We start from the raw sequence: 21,426 nt of genomic DNA on the forward strand, positions 1-21,426 counted from the left end.
TGAGAGATGCTGTGCCCTGCTTGGAGCTGTGACTAGGAGGGAGCATCTCCTCCCTGGCTGTGTCACATTGCCTCGGTCCCAAGGCTGCTGCTGCCCGGGCTCTGCCCAGGTAAGGACTGCTGGGCTGGCCAGTATTTTCCTGTGGCTGCAGGGCTGGGTTTGAGCACAGGTGCTGCCTGTCCAGGAGAGCAAAGGGGCAGAAGGTCCCCTTCTCAGTGTGGTCAGAGGTGAGTTCCTAGTTCCATGATGCAGCCAAAACAGGGGAATTTCACAAGGATAAGGCTCTGCAAATGTGGGAAGATATTGTGACTGTTGCTGATGGCTCTGCTTTGAGTTGAGGGAGATGCTTCAAGTAAAGGACCCACCTATACCTGTGTGACTTCATAGATTGGGGTGGTGAGGTTTTTCCCCAGGTGTGGGACTGAAAATGCTGGCTTCCCTGCAGGTGTGCCATTGGATAATGCAGCTTGGGATAGGTACAGCTCAGCATCTCGCCTCCGTGGTGCTCAGCAGCTCTCCCTGGCACTGACACCATGCTGTCCTAGTGTCTGACCGTGGTGTACTCGAGCACAATGGTGTTGGTGCTCTCCTGGTTTGGCTGCTGGTTTGGATTATTAATCCTCATCTGCGTAGGAGCTGCTGAAAATCTGGGTTAAAACCTTGTGGTTCAGCTTGCTGAGATCAGGTGAGGCTTGGAGGATCTTGAGTGGATCCCAATTTTGCCTTGCTGAAGACAGAAAGCTTCAGGGCAAGCTGCCTTGTTTTGCAGCCTGTGAATAATTAAAACCATTTCTGAATGCTTTGCTCTTTTCACTTGGTTTGGGTACACATTCAGCTTGCTGAGACTTGCTCTTTTTGAATAGGCTGGCTGGTGTTGTGCCCCTGTGGGATCCCTGCCCTACATTCCCTCTCCTTGTGGGTGGCAGCTGCCCCCACATCACTGACCAGGATGTGACTTTATGACCTTTGGATGGCCTGGACCTCTGCTCAGAAGCAGCTCTCTTTGTAGGGAGGTGTTTTCCTGGATTCTCCTCATCTCCTCGGTGGGAGTAAAATCTGCAGCTTGAGGGAAGCAGTCTGACACATCCTCATCTGCAGGCTCTGGGGCAGAGGCCTGACCAGGCAGACTTGCTGTGAATACACACCAGGGGCAGCAAAGCCTTCTCTGTCAGCAGCCCAGGCTGCCCACAGCTGGCTCCTGGCAGGGGTAATGTGAGCAGTGTCATGATAATATGAGCACTGTCAATTTTCAGTGGGCCTGAAAATTCCTGCTGGTGGGCCAGGTGTGCCTGCCACTGGTGTGTGCCCCCATCCCTGGGGAGCTGTGCCCCCCTGCCCCAAGCCCCAGCTTGCTCCAGGACAAGTGTCAGAGAATGGCATGGACTGTGTAGAGGGCCCTGTCCCAGAACACTGAGGTCTGTAACCTGGGATGTAGGATCTCTGAACTCGTCCCAGATGAAGTGTGTTCTCCTGGTCAGTCTGCCTCATAACCCACCTTTGTTTGTCAGCAACACCAGGCTGCTCTGGGTTCTGTGCAGCACCATGGCCCAACTGATGGCAAACACCAGAGGTACCACCTCCCAGACATGCTATCTGTGGGCTGGTGGGAGCCCGGTGTCCTCCTGGGCCACAGGAGCCAGGTGGAAGGAGCAGTGTTGAGCTGCAGCCCTGACAGACTCTGTCCCTCTCTGTTGCAGTTCTCAGCATGCTGAGTAACCCTCTTGGGAACGTCCTGAGCAAGCCCCCGCTGGGTTTTCTGCCTTTAGACCCCATTGGTTCAGACCTGCCAGAAAAGTTTCCCACGCCGTCGCTGAGGAACTCCCGCTCCCTCCTGGACTCCCGCTCCAGCAGCCCCTCGGACTCGGACACCAGTGGGTTCAGCTCTGGTTCTGACCACCTCTCAGACTTGATTGTAAGTTTGGGTCCTGGGGTCTTACTGTGTTTTTGGGGGGCACAGAATAGCTGAGTGGAGCTGCCACCCAGAGCCCTGCCTGCTCAGGAAGGGGAGGGAATGCTGGGAGGAGCTCTTGTGCACACACTGGCACAGCCCAGGGTTTGGGAGAAAGGCTGCTCATGCAGTCCTTGAGCACAAGTCAGCAGTAGCCTCATGTGTTTTTTTTCTTCTAAGCTAACATTTTGACCTTTTGGGTCTGTGCTTGCAGCCCTACTGAGTTACAGTAGCTCCCAGAGGGATTTTTGGTGCTTGAGCTGATGTGTGGCAGGGTGGTGGTATCTGTGCCCTGATTCCAGCAGGGAGGTGGCTGATCCAGCCTGGATTTCTCAGGAGCTCCTGTCCTTGCCTTTCATTGCTCTTCCTATTTGCTGACTGCACTTCTCCATCTCAGGGTGGTTTCTTATAGAGCAAACTGGGTCTAGCCTGCTCCTGTTCCCTAAAGCACAGCTAAACTTGAAAGGGAGCAAGTGGGTGTCTGCCTGGCTGCCCCAGTGTGCTCTGATGGGTCTGTGGTGGGTGCAAGTGGCAGCTCTGGGTGCCAGCAGGACAGCCTGGCTCCAGCCAGCTCTGGAATGCTGCTGCATGATCTGGCCGTGACACACAGGAGAATAAAGCCAGGAGCTGCTCTGGGCTCTGCTGTGGTGTCACCGTGGCCCTGACCCCTCTGTTTGGGTGGGTGTGAAGGACAGAGCTGGCTGGATGTGAGGTTGATTCTGCTGTGATCCACTGTGGAGAATCAGGATGTGAGTGGCTGCAGCACCCAGGCAGGGATGGTGGCAGGTGGTGCAGGGCACAGGGCTCTGTGCTGGCCTTGTTTGTGAAGGGCAGGGCTGGCAGCACAGGGACAGATCAGCAGTGCAGCTGGCACTGAGCTGTGCAGCACCTTGCTTCTGCTGTTCCAGTGATCTGAGCTTTCCTTCTTCCTGCCCTGGAAGGGGCTGTGGCCAATGGTGCCCATTCCCTGGTCAGGCAGCTCTGGAGCTGGGCCAAGAGGATGAGTGCCTGCAGAGCCCATGGGCACTTCCAACAAGCCCTGCCCACTGCAGGTACAGCACAGTGTCAGGCTTCTCCTAGGATTCCCAGTTCTTCTTGAGGCCATTACAGCCAGAGGTAAATGTTGGCTTGGTGGTTTGAAGAGCCTCCTGTTTAAAGATCCCTGCTGCTAATCATGGGCATGGGTTCAGTGGAGAATGGCCCAGGGCTTTTCTAGGTGCTGGGATGAGTTGGGGTCGCTGCTTTCTTGCCTCTGCCAGGTCTCAAGAGATCCCTGAGAGCTCTCTTTACTGCCATGAGCAAGGCTAGGGCCCCCATGTATCACACTCACCCCTGGCACTGTGTGCTTTTACTCAGAGCTGGATTTCCAATGTGGTTTTTCTCTTGCAGTCAAGCCTTCGCATATCCCCTCCTCTGCCCTTCCTGCCTCTCAGTGGGGTGTCAAGAGACCCCTTGAAGATGGGAGTGGGGTCCCAGCTGGATCAAGATCAGGCTGCCCTGGCTGCAGTAACTTCCTCCCCGGCCAGTGCATCCAAAAGATGGCCTGGAGCATCTGCGTGGCCTTCCTGGGATCTTCTGGACTCTCCAGAAGACCCCTTCAGTATTGAGAGAGAAGCCCGGCTGCATCGGCAGGCAGCAGGTGAGTTGGGAGGGGGGTCCAGCGGGTGGTCCCACACTTGGGAGGAGAGCAGGTGGCCTCTGTGCAGACACTGTCTGAGAGTAGAGCTTGCTCCAAGCCCAAGGCTGACTCTGGCTCTACCTGCTGGGAGAGCAGGTGGGTCAGGGTTAGCTGCCTGTGGCTGTGCAGCTCTGCTCAGCCTGTAGTTGAGGAATATGGGGAGGCCTGTGGGAGAGTGGGAAAGAAATTATTTTTTAATGAGTATTACTGGTGTCTTCTCCAAGCTGTGAATGAAGCAACCTGCACCTGGAGCGGGCAGCTGCCTCCCCGAAACTACAAGAACCCTGTCTACTCCTGCAAAGTGTTCCTGGGAGGAGTCCCGTGGGACATTACAGAAGGTGAGCACACCTGGGAACTGAGGCCTCATGTCAGGGCGTTGGGTGTTGACCTTGGGGGAGGGTGCAGGATGGAGCTTTTTGGAGGGGACACTGACGTTTCTCCTCCTGTCTGTAGCTGGGCTGATCAACACTTTCCGTGTTTTTGGCTCCCTGAGTGTGGAGTGGCCCGGTAAGGATGGCAAACACCCACGCTGTCCTCCCAAAGGTAATATGCCTAAAGGTAATAGCGAACACGGTAGGGTTACTTTTTTCCCATGCTATATTACAGCACGGATGCTGGGATGGTACAGCTGCATGCTGGTAACTGGATGGTACAGAGCACCTGGGGTAATGTCCTGCCCTCACTTGGGTCTGCACCTGGGCTGCAGAGCACTGGTACCCCAAACCCAGCATCCTCTTCCATCTGTAGCAGGGTTGGGGCAGAACTGTGGGCTGGGGGAACCTTCTCTGGGTGTTTCTGGAGCCCTGTGTAGGGCTGTGGCTCTGGAACAGCTGCTGATCCCACTGCCAGTATGTACAGCTGGGCTGTGGCATATTGTTACAGGGTAGGAAGTGGCAGGTTTGGAGGCCCTGTAGTGCTTGATAGCCTCATTCAGTCACCAGAGCAATGTGAGGTAGAGCACTGGCATCCATGGAATGGACTTTAAAACCCTGGACTGTATTTGAGCCAGGCCATCCTAAATATGCGAAGCAGGGTCTGTTTTTCTGGAGACCTTGTTGTGGCCAGGCTGGTGGTGCCCACCTGGCATGTCCAGGTGTGGTTTATGGATGACAAACAGTGGCCCACGTGGCCCTGGACCTGGGCATCCTGCCCCTCGTGCTGTGCTCATCCCAGGTTTGGGCTCATCCTAGCTTGGCTTAAATGTAAGAGTCTGCTGGGAGCAGCAAGAGCTACCACACAGATACTTCAGGTGGCACCCAAGGGTGATTTTTGAGGATGTCTGCAAATTGGGATGATCTGTTCCTCCTCCAGCACTGCTCTAACAGCTGCTTCTTTCCCTTCCAAAAGGATATGTCTACCTGGTGTTTGAGTCAGAGAAGTCGGTGCGTGCGCTGCTCCAGGCCTGCTCCCAGGACCTGCTGAGCCCCGACGGGCTCAGTGAGTACTACTTCAAGATGTCCAGCCGCAGGATGCGCTGCAAAGAGGTGAGCAGAGCTGTGAGAGCAGCCTGACATGGCAGCAGGGGATGCAGAGGGACATGGCTGGAGGAGGGGAAAGCGGGGCTGGAATGGCAGCTGGCTTCTGGCTTTGACTGCTCTGTGCCTGTGGTAGGGATGTGTCAGCTCAGTGTTTGTGTCCCTCATAACAGCTTATGTCAAACCAACCTGGAGCTCCTGGGTTGGTGGCAGACCCTGCCTCCAGGCTTCAGTTAGCTTGGACAGAGCATGGAAACAGGGATTTGACTGCTCTGTGCTGCTTCCATCATGCCTTTGCTTGCAGAGATAGACTGGGATCCCTCAGGTGCATTGTCAGGCCCCCTCTGCTTGCAGAACAAATGACTCGTGCTCAGCTGTCAGATATTTTGTATCCCAGGCCACTCCCCAGCATGGCCTTGGCTGGCTGACCTGTGCTTTGGGGGTGCTGGGGCTGCCAGGGGCTTAGCTTGGGCTTACGGGAAAGGGGAGACCTCAGATCACAGACAAGTGCCTGAGTTCAGGAAGTTAAAGATGGAGATGCAGCTCTTAATCTAGACAGGCACAAATTGTGCTCTAGACTCCAGAGCCTTCAATCAGCTGCAGAGCAGATGGATGCTCCTCATGGAGCTGGCAGTGGGTGGTTATTCCACTGGTCCCCTCCAACATCAGGCTCCTGTGCTGGGAGGTACCTGACTGGGCCATAAACACAGGTTGGAGGGATGTGGATTGGCTGCCACCCATAAGGAACTGCTGACTTGGGTTCCAGTTCAGCTGGAAGCACAGTTGGTTTTGTCCCCTTGTGGGTTTTCTTGGAGGTGTCTGGAGCTCTAGATGGATGTGGACCCTGAGCAGCAATAGATAACAAATGATGTTTGCAGCTTAGGGTTGAAGTCTGAGGTTCAGGGGTGCTCCTGGTTTCAGGTGCAGGTGATCCCATGGGTGCTGGCCGACAGCAACTTTGTGCGCAGCCCCTCGCAGCGGCTGGACCCCAGCAAGACGGTGTTTGTGGGGGCCCTGCATGGGATGCTGAATGCAGAGGCCCTGGCAGCCGTCATGTACGACCTGTTTGGAGGGGTGGTCTATGCTGGCATCGACACCGACAAGCACAAGTATCCCATAGGTAAGTGATGATTCCACTGGGATTGGTGGTCACCCCTGACGTGTGGTGAGGAGGCTGCAGTGTGCCCTTGGCTTGTCCTTCTGTTGGAAGTCTGCCCAGGTGCCAGGCTCAGAGAGCAGATGCTGTCCAACCTCTTCTACAGTCTGTGCTTCTCATCTCCTGGCCTTGGGGGGAGGCAAGACCAGCCTTAGGCTGGGCTGATAGAGCTGATGTGCCTGGGAATTGGAAAGTCCTGGATCATTTCAGAGCAGCCTAAAGTTTCAAATATGCCTTTAGGCATTGCTGAAGGTTTCTCTGTCCTTGTTCAATGCTGTTAGTGGTTGTTGGATGCTGCTGTAGCTGCTTTTCCATTCCCAGGGCAGAGACAGCTGTGGGTCTTAACCCATTCTTGGGCTGTTGTCACCAGAGCTGAAACATGGTGTGTCATGACCTGTGAACCTTCCTGGAGGCCGGATGGGCCAGGAGACAGCACTGAGGTGGCTGCTCTGTTGGAAAAAACCCACAGCCTGTGCCTGAGGACCAGCTTTCCAGACTCAGGCTGCAGCAAGTCATAAATTTTCAGAGAGCATGTATCTCCTGGTGTTGCTGGGCAGTAACAGTGTCAAAGCTTGGTAGTGCAGAGTTGTCAGTGCTTGGTCAATGTCCTTGGATAGCAGTCAGGCTTTTCTGGGCAAGGCTCAGGTTTAGGATGTGCATGAGGTGCTGAAGTGCCTCTATGGGGACAGTCTCAAGGAGGGTGGGAATGGAAGGGAGTATGAGACTTCAGGCAGATTCTCAGTGTGACTGTGGATGAGGTGTTTCAGAACCTCCCTGTGAGGTCCCAGTGCGTGACCCCAACCTCCTGTGGTTCATGCAGAGCCCAGGTTGCTCCAAGTAGGCAAGATCCATCTCCCAGCAGCTCAGTGGCACTTCCACCCTTGGAGCTGTCCGATAGTTGCAGCAGTCAGAGCTCAGTTTTGGTAACTAAGCTGTGCCCTGGTTGGTTGTGCTGACTGAGGGCATCTCCTGTAACTCCAGGCTGGATCCAGGCCCTCCTGCTTGTGTCCTGTGCAATGCTTTGGGAGGGGAATGGATGGGTTTTGGGTGGCACTTCATCCTGTGGCTGAGCTGTAGGGATCTGCCAGTGTCAGTCCTGGAGCTTAACAGACCTTAGCTAGAAGCAAGTGGTGCTGGAATGCTGCTGACTAGCAATGAGGCTGCAAAACACAAGGCTCTGGAGTGAGGGGGAGGCTGGGAATAAAAGCTGCTGAGCTGTCTCAGCACTGGTGTGTATCAGGTGTAGTGTGAAGCTCTCCTGCTGCTCCTGGGAATGTGGTGCCTGGAGGAGGCAGGAGGATCCCCTAGGCCCTGGATACCATCTCCCTGTCAAAACTGTTTCCCTGTCTGAGTGGCACCAGGGAAGGGGTGGTGCTGACAGTGGGTTCCCTCTTGATCTCTGCTGTTCCTCTCTAACAGCTGTGGTCTGGCTTATTCCAGGGTCAGGCCGTGTCACCTTCAACAACCAGCGCAGTTACCTGAAGGCTGTGACTGCTGCATTTGTGGAGATCAAAACCACCAAGTTTACCAAGAAGGTGAGTGGGGCTGGTGGGACAGCCCATTGAGGGGTCTGTGTGATAGATGTGGTGCTGCTGGGAGCAGCAGTGTGCATGGAGCCTGCCCCATATTCCTGCTCAAGCAGCAGGAAGTGGGACTGTTGCTCTGCCAGCCCCAGGGGTGCTGCTGGGGATGGATTGGAGGTACCAAGGGACAGGGCAGTCACCCTGGTGCTGCTCCATGCCACTGCCTCATTCTCCTGCAGGTTCAGATCGACCCATACCTGGAGGACTCCATGTGCCAGGTGTGCAATGCCCAGCCTGGCCCATTCTTCTGCAGAGACCAGGTAAGGCCACTTCTGCAGCCTGTGCTCAGGGGTTTCCTCCAGGAGGGGTCTGTCCCTGGTTTTGGGGATAAATACCCTGGCTCTTGCCCAGTGGGGAAGATGGGGCTCAGCTGGGAGGGTGGCCTTGCTTTGGAGGAGGTGCAGCCTTCCTGGGGAGGGCAACTCTGGTACTTGCGAGGAGGCCCAGGCAGGCAATGTCCACCCAGCTTTGAGGCTGGGGTGCTGCAGTTTGCTGGTGCTGTGCCAGCACTGGGACCTAGAGTGGGAGTGACTGGTGCCCCTGAGGGGAGGGAGGCTGCTGCTCTGTGGGCCGATGATCTGGGGTCAGGGTGCATCCCCCTGAGGCACAGGGAGCTCTGGCTGACATCACATTGCTGCAGGCGAAGGAGCTTGGCTGGGCTCTGGCAGCTTCCTGCGGAGCTGGGATGGGATATGAGCAGGAGGCAGGAATGCCATGGAGTGATGGGAGAGCCCAGCTGCTGCCCCAGTGCCCAAGCCCCGATTCTCAAACCTGTTCAAAAGATGGAAGCTGGGCATAGCAGGCCCTCCACAGTGTGGCTGGCATTCCCTGTCTCCAGCCCATGGATCTGCCGTGCCGGTGGGTGCTGTGAAACAGGGCAGGGAGCAAGGGGAGGAGCGGCTCTGCGGGTTCTTTGCTGCTGGAGACACCCCAGTGCTGCCCCTGTGCTCTGCCCACAGATCTGCTTCAAGTACTTTTGCCGCTCGTGCTGGCACTGGCAGCACTCCATGGAGGTCCTGCGCCACCACCGCCCGCTGATGCGCAACCAGAAGAACCGGGACTCCAGCTAAGGGGCCGCCGGGGTGCGGGGCTGCCGCGGGCGCGGGCAGAGTCCTGGGAGAAGCTGCCACGAGGAGAGCGCAGCAGCGCCTGCCGGAGCCAGGCCCGGCTGGGAACGTTCTTCCTGAGGACTGACGGGGAAAAAACAAAAATCTTACATTCATGTTTGCACTTGCTGGTCTTTTTGTTTCTGCACTAATGCACAGTGAGTTTTGTTGGGGTTTGTTTGAGGGTGTTTTGAGGGGGGGAGTGCCCCTCAAGCCATTCTGCAGTTCCCAGACTTTGGTTCCTGGTTTGCTGATGAGAAGCAAAAATTGAAAACGGATAAACCCAACCAACCAAGGGCCATGTGTCGCGGAGGCGTCGCCACAGGCGCCTCCGCCCTGGTTTTTTTATTTTTTAAAGGCGCTTTTTTACATTCCTTGCAATACTGGTGGAGAGAGCGCAGGTCTCATTGGTCATTGTTTTGCCGTTGCCATACAGTGCCTTTCCATTCATTTACCCCCACCTGGATGATGTGACCTGGGTGTTCAGCTGGCGTTTTTTACTGTAACAACAAGGAGACTTTGCTCTTCATTTAAACCAAATCATATTTCATATTTTACGCTCGAGGGTTTTTACGAGTTCCTTTTTACACTCTTAAAAACAGTTTTTAAGTCGTTTGAAATGAGAGATTCTTTTCTTTTCCTGGCAGCTTTTAACATTATTGCAATTTGTGTCTGGGGGCTGCTGGCAGGACGTTGTAAATCCAGGGGTTTGCAACGGGACAGGCCGGGCTTTGTTTTTGTTTTTGGATTTGAAACTGGACGGGATGAGGATCTTTGAGCTGCTGTATATAGTTTTAAATAGTTTGTTGCACTTTTTTAAGTTGCACTTATGGGGGGTTGATAGAGGTTTTTAATCACACGAAGTCACAGGACTTACCTTTTCTTTTGTAACAAGCTAAAAAAGGGCTGCGTTTGGTGGACGATGAAGGTTCCTGGGAGCCCTTTCTCTTAGAGGGGACAAGTAATTTTCCTTTCCTTCGCGAGATGTTTGGAGTATCAGTGCAGTCGACTGAAATGCTGCTGCTGGGATTTGAGACCTTAATTATGCTGATCCATTATTATTTTGTTACTTCCCCCTCTATTGGAAGCTGTGTGCCAAAGAACCAGTGTCATAATTTCTCCCTCTTTACTATGTTTTGTTTTTTTTTTTCCTTTACTGCTGAGCTGATGTTGCATTGTTGCATATCCCAGCTGCTCTTTGTGGGGTTTTGTGAAGCTGTGTGTGAAGTCTCTACCTCATTGTAGTATATGCAGGCAAGACTGCACTCTCCTACAGACGTGTGGAGTAAGCTGTGGTGTAGTTTTTGGCACATAATAAACACGTTGCAGCAAAAAAAACCCAACTTTCTTGTGCCTTGTGTGCTTCGTGGGAGCTCTCTGCAGCTTGGAGGGGCTCTGGTGTCACTTCCCGGAGGTGTAGGAGGAAGATGTGGATGTGGTTTGGGGGGAGGGATGGATGGAGCTATGAGTTATGGATACTGTCAGTGGGTAACTCGGTTGGGAGGGAGCTCTACCTGCTGGGCAATGCATTTTTAGGTCCTGCTTCTCCGAGGTCCCTGCAGGCCCCTAGACTCCAGCTGGAGCTCCCCTAATTGCAGCAAAAGTTGATGAGGCTGATCGGAGAGGAGCCGGTGTTGCCCTGTGTTCTCCTACTGTGGCAGTGCAGGTGCTGCTCCTGCAGGACTCTGAGGGGAGAGGGGACCCCAGGGCTCCTCTGGGGCTGGGGAGGGCTGAGTTAGGACTGACACAGCGGACACCTTGTTGTGCCCCGTTTCCCTGGAGCACGGAAGGCTTTAACCTCCTTCCCGGTCCCACCGTGCTAACTCTGCAGCAGCCTCGTACGCAGCGCTCCTCCTTTGGGCCTGGCTGCTGCCGCTTCCATGGGTGGTGCGGGTTTGTGGCTGCTCGGTGTCCTCTCTCGAGCAGGGCTGGGAGGGGCTGGCACCGCAGGGATCTGAACTTCCCTTCCCGGGCCGCTCCCCGCGGATCCTGTTCCGGGCCGCGGGGCGCTGCGGAGCGCCTGAGGCCGCGGCCCCGCCGGAGCCCTCCGAGCCGCCAGGGGGCGCGGTGGCCCGTGCTGCCTTCCGGTGCCTGCCGTCCTCCTCCCGCTCTCTTTCCGCGGCCGCTGCCGACATGGTGGGTGCGGGTCCGCCATCCGCCGCCATCCGCGGGCGGGCCCGCGCCCCCGCGGCGGGGAGCGGCTGGGGGGACCGGAGGGGACGGGGCGAGGGGCGGTGGGGGGCGGCGGGGGCCGGGATGGCTGGGGGCAGGGAGACTGGGCCTGGGCTCGGCGGAGCCTGACCGGCGGCCCTCCCGCGCACCCTGCCTAGGGACGCGTTCGGACGAAGACGGTGAAGAAAGCGGCGCGGGTGATCATCGAGAAGTACTACACGCGCCTGGGGAATGACTTCCACACCAACAAGCGCGTGTGCGAGGAGATCGCCATCATCCCCAGCAAGAAGCTGCGCAACAAGATTGCGGGGTGAGGGACTGTGGGCCCCGAGTGGGCTTTGGGTACCGGGGGGGCCCGGATGGGCTCTGGGCAGCTGGGGGTGTCCCCGGGGGTTTGGGCATTGGAAGGTCCTGGGGGATTCGGGCAGGGTTTGGGGGTTCCTGCTGGCCCCTGCATTCGAAAGTGATTACGGTCCCACCCGTGGCCGGGTCATTGATAGTGCAGGGAGAACAGTGCGAGAGTTTTCCCGTGTTTGGGGGGGTCTCTGTCTCCCCCAAACCCTGTTGCTGTCGGACACTTCGTCTCCGATGTCCCCGGAGGTGGTGGGATATCGCCGGGGTCGATGGTGGCAGCTGTCCTCGGTGTGCTGTAGTTCCAGGATTTGGGGTGTGGGGAAGGGTGACGTGAACCCTGGGAAAGCTCAGGACACCCCCGTGTCCCTGCAGGTATGTCACCCACCTGATGAAGCGAATCCAGAGGGGCCCTGTCCGCGGCATCTCTATCAAACTGCAGGAGGAGGAGAGGGAGAGGAGGGACAACTACGTCCCAGAGGTGAGGCTCCAGCTTCCCCATCGCTCCATCCTGCCTCGCCAGATCTCCATAAACGGTCCCAAGTTTCTTTAAAACAAACCCTCTGCCAGGACGAGCTGAGGAGGGTTTGGATCAAAGGGGCCGGGGTTGATCCCTCCAAAGCTGTTACCTGGGACAGGAAGGGCAGCTGGCTTCTTGTGCTTTGGTTTTCTAACTTAAAACTTGGGGAAAAAAGAATTTGATGGGAAGTAGGATATTTCATAGTGGCTGAAATCCCTCCTCAGAGGGAGGGATTTGGTAAAACCCTCTTGCCTTAACCCTCTGAACGGGGTCAGGATCTCACCTGTCACCTGGGTGAGGTCGTCCAGGAGGCCTTTCCTTGTTCTGTTTCTCCTCAGTCTTGTAGCCTTCAGACACGGCACATCTTGCCCCTTTCCCAGCTCTTCCAGGAGGCTCCTGGCAGAGCTGCTGGTTTCTGCTGGCACCAGAGAAGGGTTACAGGGAGGGGACTCCAAGCAGGGAAGGGGTGTCCATGCTGCAGCTGTTGGTGCAGTGTCAGCACACAAACCTGTACTGTTTGTGGTTTTGTAGAAAAGTCCTGGTGTTACGTAGCTCTTGGGGAAGGAAACCTGCGGAGGTAGAGTTTGGACAGGGCTGGAGGAAGTTTCTCTGGGATTGAAGAGCAGGAGGGCACAGGTCCTGGAAGTGGGACAGCCTTTGTTGGCATTGTGGTGGATTTGTGTCACAAGGCAGTTGTGAGTGTCACTGATCACTGCCAGCACTGGTGCAGTTGAGGGTCCAACGCCAGCTCCTCAGCAGCCTCAGCCTGAAGCAGGTTGGGCCTCGGTTTCTGAAGATTTGCTATAAAATAAGCTTTTTCCTCTGCTGCTAGTGACCTCTTGCAGTCTTCAGTCAGGAAAGCTGTGTTCCATCAGGATGCTCCTGGCTCTGCTGCTGGAACTGTTCCCCACAGCACTGGTTTGAGACCGGAGTGGCTATGCAGACACCCAGGTAGTTGTGGGGCTTTATCACTTGTACCTTTTCTCTTCCCTCTGTCCCCAGGTCTCTGCCCTGGACCAGGAGATCATCGAAGTGGACCCGGACACCAAGGAAATGCTGAAGCTCCTGGTGAGTAGCCACAGCTGTTCCCTGCCCAGCTCCTGGCATTTCCCTGGCACAGCTCCTGCTGCCCTGAGTGGCTGGATGGTGTCAAATGTGTCCCTCTGCCCTGGGTCCTGAGGATTAATTCATGTATGACTTTTGAAAGGGCAGGGGCATAGGGGCTTTGTCACCAGCACGGTGGGGTTGTTCCTTGCCCTCCATTTCTGGTGATTCCCTTAGCAAGGAGTCAATCTCCAGAGCAGACTGGTCTCCCCTTAGGAGACCTGTATCCACCCTTGTGCTGCCCACACCATATTCCCACACCTTGCAGAGTGGGCAGGATGATGTGACTGATCCTGTTGTTCCCATGCTGTTTTCCAGGATTTTGGCAGCTTGTCCAACCTGCAGGTGACACAGCCCACAGTGGGCATGAACTTCAAGACGCCCCGAGGAGCGCTCTGAGTCTGTCCCTGTGTGTCGCTTTTCCAATAAACGTGAGGAAACCATCTCAGCCTGCCTGGTCTTTAGACACCCAAGGGATGAGGGAGGGTGGGTTCTTGGGGCGGTACATTGGAGCACACAGAGGACTCAACACCTTCATGTGTGCCAGCATCTTTTTGGGTTCTTTCCTGGCAGTTTGGGGTGTGAGGTGCAAAGCTGTTTTAGAGGCTCTCCTGCCGTTGGGGCCGTGGCAGAGAACAGCCATGGTGACTCCTTGGAGCTTGTGGGAGCCTGTCCCAGGTTTGCCTGTGCTTCCTTTGAGTGGACAGCCTGGGGATTAGGCTGTGCCACAATAAAAGTTGACTCTACTGGTCACTTTCAAGTGCTTAAATGAAAGGGAAAAGTCTTAAAATTCCTTGATTAATGAAAGTAAGGAGACCTGGGTGTGTTCCTCCAAGGAAAACTTGCTTAAACTAGTTAAAGCTTAGACCACCACCACCCTGCCCCAGAATAAAAAGAAAATATTTGTGGTTTTGGAGAAATATCTGTATTTATGTTTGTTGTGAAGTTCAGTTTAAGTAGTTACTCAAAGAAGCAAATACTGTAATAACTGTAGCCAGTACTTAAATAACACAGGGAAGACTGAGCTGTAGTCAGGTAATTTATAAATCACCTGGCAGCTCTTGCATTGAAGTTTTTGCTGCTCCAGCCACCTGTTCCTTACAATTTCCTCTTCATTTTGGTCTTCTCACAGTAAATGCTGAATTTGCTTTGAACCCAGTACGCTGCATAGCCCGAGGTGCCGGGGGTAAAGTCATGGAGTTCCCCCTCATATTTCTTCATGTCCCGTGCAGAGGCATAGCCTGTGGAGGGAAAATGGGCTTGCTGAGTCCCTCCATCTGCCCCATCCACAGCTGTTTCCAGGTGTATTTACCTGTCACCATGTTGTTTATCGGGTATTCCTGGAGGGCACGGTATGGAAATTCTCCCTGGGCAAGTGTTTCAGAGTCTGTTTCTTCACTGCTGTATCAGGAGGCAAAAAAAACCAAGCCAGTGTCAGTTCCTATGTGCTAGGGTTGCTTGGAATCAGGGCGCATCCAAATCCCACCAGCCAAGGTAGAAAAGTACCTCTCAACCAGGTCTAGTGCCTCCTCTGGTTCCTCCTCACAGCCATTTCTTGCTGTTTCTGGTTCCTCTGGCAAGTTTTTGTTGGGCTGTGAATATCAGCACAAGGAAGAGTTTCAGTTGTACCCTGGGTTACCTGCAGAGCAGCTGGGACACACCCTCTGAGCGCATGGATTTTTACGGCTCATGATTTCAAGCATAATTCAGAGTTAAAATTTAAGTCTAAGGGCATTCCTGCTTCAAAAGTGCTGGGAAGTTGCTTTGAGAGGAGAAGTGGGCAGTGAGATGGGGAAGGAAAACACCACACTGAAGGGCTGAGCTGAGCCTGTGGCAGTAGGAATCCCTGGAACAGCACACTGCTGGGAGGCTGGATAGTCTGGGCAAGGGAGGCAATCCTGCCAGTGCTGTCACAGCAAGCACAGGGAATCAGAATCAATGAGGCTGGAAAAGACCACTGAGCCAAACCAGTGACCAATCATCACCTTCCCTCCCAGACCAGAGCACTGAGTGCTATCTCCAGTCATTCCAGACAGGCCATTCCAATGCTTGATCATCCCTTCTGGGAAGAAGTTCTTTCTGATGTGCAGCCTCAACCCCTCCTGGTGCAGCTTAAGGCAGTGTCCTCTCATCTTGTCCCTTGGTCCCTGGGAGCAGAGGCTGACCCCCACCCAGCTAGCCCCTCCTGTCAGGGAGCTGTGTGGAGCCAGACAGCCTCTCTGAGCCTCCTTTGCTCCAGGCTGAGCCACTTCAGCTGCTCCTTCCCCTGTTCCCTTCTCTGGACCTGCTCCAGCACCAAAATGTCCTTCCTGAATTAAATTGAGGGGTCCAGAACTGGACACAGCACTCAAGTTGGGGTCTCAGCAGTGGCCAGAACAGGGGCAAAATCACTTCCAGGTCCTGCTGGTCACAGGTGCCATTGGTACTCTTGGCCACCTGAGCTCATGATCAGTTTCTGTTGATCAGCACTGCCAGGGCCTTTCTTGCTGGGCTGCTTTCCAGCCACTCTGAGCCTGTAGCTCTGCAGGGGATACTGTGGCCAAAGTAACCTAGCAACCTGTGGCAAAGTCCAGGACCTAGACCTTGGCCTTGCTGACCCTCATACAAATGGCCTTGGCCCATTGATCCAGCCTGTCTGGGTCCCTCAGCAGAGCCTTCCTAGCCTCCAGTAGAACCAGACTCCCACGCAACTTGGTGTCATCTGTGTGTCTGCTAAGGCATAATCCCCTCATTCACATCATCAATAAAGATACTGAATAGGGCTGTGCCCAACACTGATCCTTGGGGGACACCACTGGTGAACGGACACCAATTGTCCAGGCTGTGGGCTGCAGTTTTCCAGGAGATGCCCTGGCATTCTAATGTCCAGGTAGGTGCATCCACAACCTTTCCTTCATCCACCAGGTGGGTCCTGTCATCATGAAAGGAAATCATGGTCGGGTCTGATCCTGTGGTTTTCCTGTATGTGCCGTGTGACAGCACTCAAAGTGATCTGCTGCATAACCTTCCCTGCCACAGGTCACACTGAAAGGCCTGTGAATTCCCTGAATCCTCCTTCCAACCTTTGTGGATGGGTGTCACGTTGATACCTCATCTTCTGGGACCTCCCCAGTAAGCCAGGACTAACGATAAATGATGAAGAGTGGCTTGGCAAGCTCTTCCTCCATCACCCTTGGATGGATCCTATCCAGTTCCATGGACTTGTGAGCATCTAAGCGGCACAGCAGGTCACTGCCTGCCTCCTCCCGGATTTCTGGGGGTTCATTCTGCTCCCTGTCTACCAGCTCAGGGGCCCTGATGCAACCAGTCTTTGTGTTGAAGACTGAGGCAAAGAAGGTGTTAAGTACCTCAGCCTTTTCCTAGTCTTTGGTGATGGACACTCCAATAAAGAATGGAGGTTTTCTTTGGCCCTCCTTTTGGTAATAAAGTATTTATACAACTTTTATCCTTTACAGATAATAAGTTCAGATTAAGTTCTAACTGAGCTTTCACCTCCATAATTTTCTTCTTTCTGCATGACCTAAAATCATCCTTAAAGGCTTCCTGAGTTGCCTGCCCCTTTTCCCAAAGGTGCTCTTTTTTCCCTAAATTCCTGTAAAAACTCCCTGCTCAGCTGAGGCTCGTCCTCCAGCACACACATGTGTAATACAAATTTTTCATCTTACCTGTTCTTCAAGGGCATCTGCCTTCTCCCAAATAAACCGTCCAATTTTGCTTCTGATTTCTGCCAGGAACAACAAAACTAGTGACTGTGAGAGCATCAAAGAACAGACTGTGGCAGTCACTGCCAGTGTGATGCCCTGCAGGTGCCTCTGGGGACAAGCCCAAATACAAGGTCCTGCCCCTGGGCCAGGGCAATCCCAAGCACAAATTCAGGGTGGGCAAGAATGGATTGAAAGCAGCCCTAGGAGAAGGGCTTGGGGGTGTTGATGGATGAGAAGCTCATGGATATGACCTGGCCCTGGGGTCCCCAACAGCAGCAGCGTGTGGAGCTGCTGGAGAGAATCCAGAGGGGGCCATGGAGATGCTCCAAAGGTTGAAGCTCCTCTGCTCTGGAGCCAGGCTGGGAGAGCTGGGGGTGCTCACCTGGAGAGGAGAAGGCTCCAGGAGAGCTGGAGAGGGACTTGGGACAAGGGCTTGGAGGCACAGGACAAGGGGGAAAGGCTTCAAACTGCCAGAGGGCAGGGTTAGATGGGATATTGGGAAGAAATTCTTCCCTGTGAGGGCGGTGAGGGCCTGGCACAGGGTGCCCAGAGCAGCTGTGGCTGTCCCTGGATCCCTGGGTATGTTCAAGGTCAAGCCATTCTGTGATAATAGGTGGGTGATACTCTGCCCTCTGGGAGGAAGAGCCACTCCCAAGCTGAACGAAAAGTCCCTCCCTGCAGACAAGTTCTAGTTTGCACCAAGGCTGCAGTCATGGGGGATTCCCTGGGAAAATACCCTCAGATGATTTTTTTGCTTTACCTTCTTGCAGGCAGGCAGGGGGCAGGATGAAACGGCCCAGAACCACCGAGGGCTTCTCTCCGGCGCATGTGTCCGCACACACTGAGAGGTAACAGGAGTGAAAGACTGTGGCTCTGCCTTCCAAGTAACTGAGGCTCTCGTGTATGCTGGAAGACAGAAAGAGAGCTGGTTTCCAAAGAAGAACCTGGAAGCAACCCAAAACATTTAGAGGGGTGTTGTCATTAAACCTGCTCTGATATTTTTGCCAAAAGCACCTAATTTTCTGTGATTTTTTAGCTGTGAGACTCTACCAGTCACATCCTGTTACAGTCCCAGCTGCCACCATCTCCCAGGGCAGCCTGGAGGAGGGACAAGGGTAAATGTATTTTTAGGGATTATAAGGTCCCACTCTGCTCTTGAGGTGAAACTACTTCAGGGAGGGCAAAGCCAGGATTTTTCTACAATTATCCTTCACCACACTGGTTCCTGCTCACACAGCTGAGCAAGGAAGTGGAGGTGGAGGGTTCTCCAGCCCTCACTGTCCTTCTTAGAGGGGAATTAAATCTTGTTTGCTGGGTTTAAAATATTGGAAACATTGAAAAATAAATAAATAAATAAATAAATATATAAAATTATCCCGAATTCCCCTGGGGGAACAGGCTGGTCTGGCAGCACATTGTTGCAGAAGAAAAGTTGCTATTCTGTCCTTATTGGAATTCCCCTTGCTTAGCTGGAGCTGGTGGCTGAAAGATTCCAAAATTTGAAGCCAGCTTTAAGCACTGGTGTGTTAAAAAGAAACTACTTAGTCCAGCCTGGCAAAGCCTAAAAGAAACATCTCAGCTTCCTTTCCCATTAATATGTTTACAAGATGAAATAATGAATAAATTTAAATATTCACTGATATTGAAGAAGCGAGGAAGATCCTGAAAACTTTCCTTATATTTGTACAAATGTTCCATAGCTCTCTATTTTTTTTATTTTAAGCATTTTAGCCCTTTTCCATCCATTTTTACCCCAGTGCTTCCTTTTAGCATTAATTCACACTGGCTTTTTCCAAGGTTCCTTCCTTGGGAATTCTCTCACCTCTGTTTTAGATGCTAATTTTCCTGTAGATAATTCACAGCCAGCAAGAAACCAGCACACTTAATTTAATTTATATCACAGTTAAGCCCCTCTCAACACATGGATGTTTTTTTCTCTATTCTGTCTATCTACAGCTTAGTGTGAGTGTGAGTTTCCTGACCCCACATGGCAATAAGGTTCTGGCAGATCCAGGCTGCAACTTTGAAAACACCCCCTTGATTTTTACACGATGTCAGTATCCATGAAATACTTTCCACTAAATCCATGAAAGCCTCCTTTGCCCACCTGCGGGTGTCGGGGTGGGTGGCATCGCTGCTGAAGAGGTAGTCAGCATCCAGCCAGTGAGCGATCGTCCCACCACCGTCTGCTGCAGGGGACAGGAGTGAGGTGAGGGTGGGCATCCAGGGGGTTCCCACCTCGGGGTGACCTGGGATGGGGACAGCTGCTTGTGGGGCTGCAGAGGTGGGCCCTGAAGTGGAAGCTGTGATAGCTCCCCATGGCTGTAGGACTCCCTGACGGCTGTTCAGGGCTTTTCCTCCTCCCCACGGCTGTGGTACTGCCATTGCTCCCCTGAGGGTTGTTCAGGGCTTTTCCTCAGTGTGGAGGCACCATGGACTGGCCAAATTCATGCCCTGCCCTGTTGTGTGGGTCTCAGACCCACGAAGGGATGACAGGGCTGTGCTGCTACTGCTGTGCCCTGCTGAGGAATGATGGGGCTGTGCTCCCCTCCTAATTCCCGCTGAATGGTGACAGGGCTGTGTCACCCATGGATTCCTGCCAGCTCGGTGCCCCGAGGCATCCCTGGTCGTCGCCTGGTTCCCTCACCCCAGAGCCGCCGCGGGCCCGGGCTGACGCTCTGCGAGAACCAAGCCCGGTGTCCGCGGAACATCGCGGCGGGAGCGGCCCTGAGGGGAGACGATGGCGGGAATGGCCCTGAGGGGAGACGATGGCGGGAGCGGCCCTGAGGGGAGACGATGGCGGGAATGGCCTTGAGGGGAGACGATGGCGGGAGCGGCCCTGAGGGGCTCGAGCGAAGGCGATACCTGCCCTGAGGGGAAGCGGTGGTGGGAAAACCCGGCGAGAGGGAGAACGGCGGGAGCTGGGTCGGGGAGCTTTAAGCTGGATATTAGGGAAAGGTTCTTCCCCCACAGTGTGGCCGGGCACTGGAACAGCTCCCGGCCTGTTCATGGCAGCCTGACAAAGCTCAAAGGGCCCTTGGACAACGCCCCAAGGCGCAGGGTAGGCATCGGGGTATCCTGTGCAGAGTTAGGAGTTGAAACATCTTCTCTTAGTTTTTCCTCAAAAAAAAAAAAACCTTGCATTTTGCTGACCCTGGAAACTGCTTGCAGAAAAATTGCTTGTATTTCGTAAAGCACAAATGAGGCTTGTTTCATGCTTCAAGCTTCCCAAGATATCCTTCAGGATACCCCATCTCCTGGGAACTGCCAGCAGCAGCAGCAGCAGTGCAACATCCCAAATACCTCAGAACCCCAAGGATGCTGGATAAAACAGAGAAAGTATTTCTGGACATGGTTCTGAAATCCAGCTGTTAAAGAAAATCAGCCTCTGGTGTGGGCATGTGCTGTTCCCCCAAAGAGAGGGGATTTTTGAGTAAACCATCAAAATATTTCTTAAGCAAGAGCAGAAAAATCCCACGGATGCAATCAGGGCGGACTTCTCCAGTGTGGGAAGATGGCGATGATGATGAAGTTCCTTTGTACACAGGGTCATTTCACATTGCCTCAACAGAATCTTCCGTTTCTGAGTTGACTCCACTCCTGTCCTAGTTAGGATGAAGCTCTCCTGGTGGAGTGGTTACCCAGCCATTATTCTGGTGCTCTTGAGGAGAGGTGGTGGAAAGCACCACAGTGGCCCTTCATGATCCACGGCAGAAGGCCAGGACATGTTCCACAGCTCCTTGGGCTCACACACCAGTCTGTACTGCTCCACTGAGGTCTCTGGGAGAGAAGCTGACACCTTTTCCCAGGCCACCTTCTCTCACACAGGGCCCACTGCTGGGGCTGTCTGGTCCCAGAGCTGTGTGCTGTGTCCTGCTGTCCCATGCTGAGTGATGAGCACTGTACACAACCACCCAGCCATGACAGCCCCACCTGTCCTGCCTTGAACACCCTTCTGATGAACCCAAAGGGATCCCTATAACGGGGCCTTGCCCCTCAGCAACCTCCCACGTGAGTGTTGGAATTGCAACAGCCTGGATTTTCCTAATCCCTAACCAAAAAAAGAAACCAAAACAACAACTTGGTTATAATGAAAATAGCTATGGAACAAGACAATGTCCATCACAAATCTAAAGTGTCTGTGACACCATCACAGCAAGAAGAGACACAGGATGCCCTGAGCCAGTGGAACCCTTAATCCCATACACGTGATCCTGGTTAAATCCATTTAGATCCAGTATTCCTCAAGCAATCACTCTGATTTCTTCATAAAATAAAAATGAGCTCATGGCAGTAGCACCGGTTTTGGGCAGTGTCATCAATCCCCCATGCTACAACAGAGGACCGGCCCCAACTGCACTTCTCCATGGGGTCAAGCACAGAGAGAAAAGCAGAACTGAAATTCACCGACACACTCATCTGCTTCCCCCAGGCTCAGCTTTCCAAGATGCCTCAGCCAGAGCTCTCCCCCTTGGAGTGAGCACCATTCCCTGCCATCACTCCTTCTGTGTCCCTCCATGTGTCCCCAAGGTTCTTTATCCCTTTTTAACCCTTGTGCCTTCCCTTCAGAGCCACGAAGGAGCCTCCAGAAGGCAGATACCACACCAGGAAAAAAAAAAAAATTAAAAA

The 21,426-nt window shown here is 53.9% G+C and overlaps 3 protein-coding genes and 1 non-coding gene across 16 annotated transcripts in view; 3 read left to right on the forward strand and 1 right to left on the reverse strand.

The window, feature by feature from the left end:
• Positions 1-10,289, forward strand: part of CPEB1 (cytoplasmic polyadenylation element binding protein 1) — a 38,304-nt gene extending 28,015 nt beyond the window's left edge. For 5 of the 10 annotated variants that reach the window (XM_023934341.2, XM_023934339.2, XM_023934343.2 and 2 more), the window contains 9 exons: positions 1,698-1,912; positions 3,338-3,587; positions 3,851-3,964; positions 4,080-4,184; positions 4,974-5,110; positions 6,023-6,221; positions 7,698-7,792; positions 8,020-8,100; positions 8,800-10,289. In XM_023934341.2, the coding sequence (XP_023790109.1) occupies positions 1,698-1,912; positions 3,338-3,587; positions 3,851-3,964; positions 4,080-4,184; positions 4,974-5,110; positions 6,023-6,221; positions 7,698-7,792; positions 8,020-8,100; positions 8,800-8,910 (1,307 nt within the window). In that variant the 3' untranslated portion in view covers positions 8,911-10,289. The remainder of the gene's footprint in view (positions 1-1,697; positions 1,913-3,337; positions 3,588-3,850; positions 3,965-4,079; positions 4,185-4,973; positions 5,111-6,022; positions 6,222-7,697; positions 7,793-8,019; positions 8,101-8,799) is intronic. The other 5 variants (XM_023934342.2, XM_023934340.2, XM_086848864.1 and 2 more) reach the window with 1 other exon arrangement.
• A 659-nt stretch (positions 10,290-10,948) lies between these two features.
• RPS17 (ribosomal protein S17) lies at positions 10,949-13,536 on the forward strand. Its single transcript, XM_086848867.1, has 5 exons — positions 10,949-11,082; positions 11,277-11,428; positions 11,845-11,950; positions 12,992-13,057; positions 13,412-13,536. Exons 1-5 carry the CDS (start codon positions 11,080-11,082, stop codon positions 13,490-13,492), a joined length of 408 nt encoding a protein of 135 aa, XP_086704993.1. The 5' UTR covers positions 10,949-11,079; the 3' UTR covers positions 13,493-13,536.
• On the forward strand, positions 11,568-11,695 carry LOC111934327 (small nucleolar RNA SNORA71). The gene has a single exon (XR_002867150.1). It is a non-coding gene; the product is annotated as a small nucleolar RNA SNORA71 (small nucleolar RNA).
• Positions 13,537-13,995: 459 nt separating the features above from the next.
• On the reverse strand, positions 13,996-21,422 carry TERB2 (telomere repeat binding bouquet formation protein 2). 4 transcript variants are annotated; one of them, XM_023934355.2, is made up of 7 exons: positions 19,445-21,422; positions 18,905-18,983; positions 17,558-17,703; positions 16,759-16,817; positions 14,600-14,685; positions 14,406-14,494; positions 13,996-14,334 (listed from the first exon to the last, which is right to left on the reverse strand). In XM_023934355.2, exons 1-7 carry the CDS (start codon positions 19,506-19,508, stop codon positions 14,192-14,194), a joined length of 666 nt encoding a protein of 221 aa, XP_023790123.1. In that variant the 5' UTR covers positions 19,509-21,422; the 3' UTR covers positions 13,996-14,191. The 4 variants fall into 4 exon arrangements, with proteins under 4 accessions (XP_023790123.1, XP_023790121.1, XP_023790120.1 ...); XM_023934353.2 differs by having other exon boundaries at positions 18,905-18,986; XM_023934352.2 differs by lacking the exon at positions 19,445-21,422 and having other exon boundaries at positions 14,406-14,491; positions 18,905-19,277.
• Positions 21,423-21,426: the final 4 nt, after the last annotated feature.

The sequence above is a fragment of the Cyanistes caeruleus genome, chromosome 13, assembly GCF_971803275.1.
Source record: "Cyanistes caeruleus chromosome 13, bCyaCae1.hap1.1, whole genome shotgun sequence".
Lineage (NCBI taxonomy): Eukaryota > Metazoa > Chordata > Aves > Passeriformes > Paridae > Cyanistes > Cyanistes caeruleus.

Excerpts from the sequence above, each read along its gene's own strand:
- RPS17 (XM_086848867.1), top strand. Across the intron at positions 11,429-11,844 it reads CTGCGCAACAAGATTGCGGG|GTATGTCACCCACCTGATGA; the intron begins GTGAGGGACTGT and ends GTGTCCCTGCAG. Across the intron at positions 11,951-12,991 it reads GGGACAACTACGTCCCAGAG|GTCTCTGCCCTGGACCAGGA; the intron begins GTGAGGCTCCAG and ends CTCTGTCCCCAG.
- TERB2 (XM_023934351.2), bottom strand. The coding sequence starts at position 19,182 with ATGGCAGTACCACAGCCGTGGGGAGGAGGAAAAGCCCTGAACAGCCGT. Across the intron at positions 17,704-18,904 it reads ACCCACCCCGACACCCGCAG|CATACACGAGAGCCTCAGTT; the intron begins GTGGGCAAAGGA and ends TCTGTCTTCCAG. Across the intron at positions 16,818-17,557 it reads CCCTGCCTGCCTGCAAGAAG|AAATCAGAAGCAAAATTGGA; the intron begins GTAAAGCAAAAA and ends TGTTCCTGGCAG.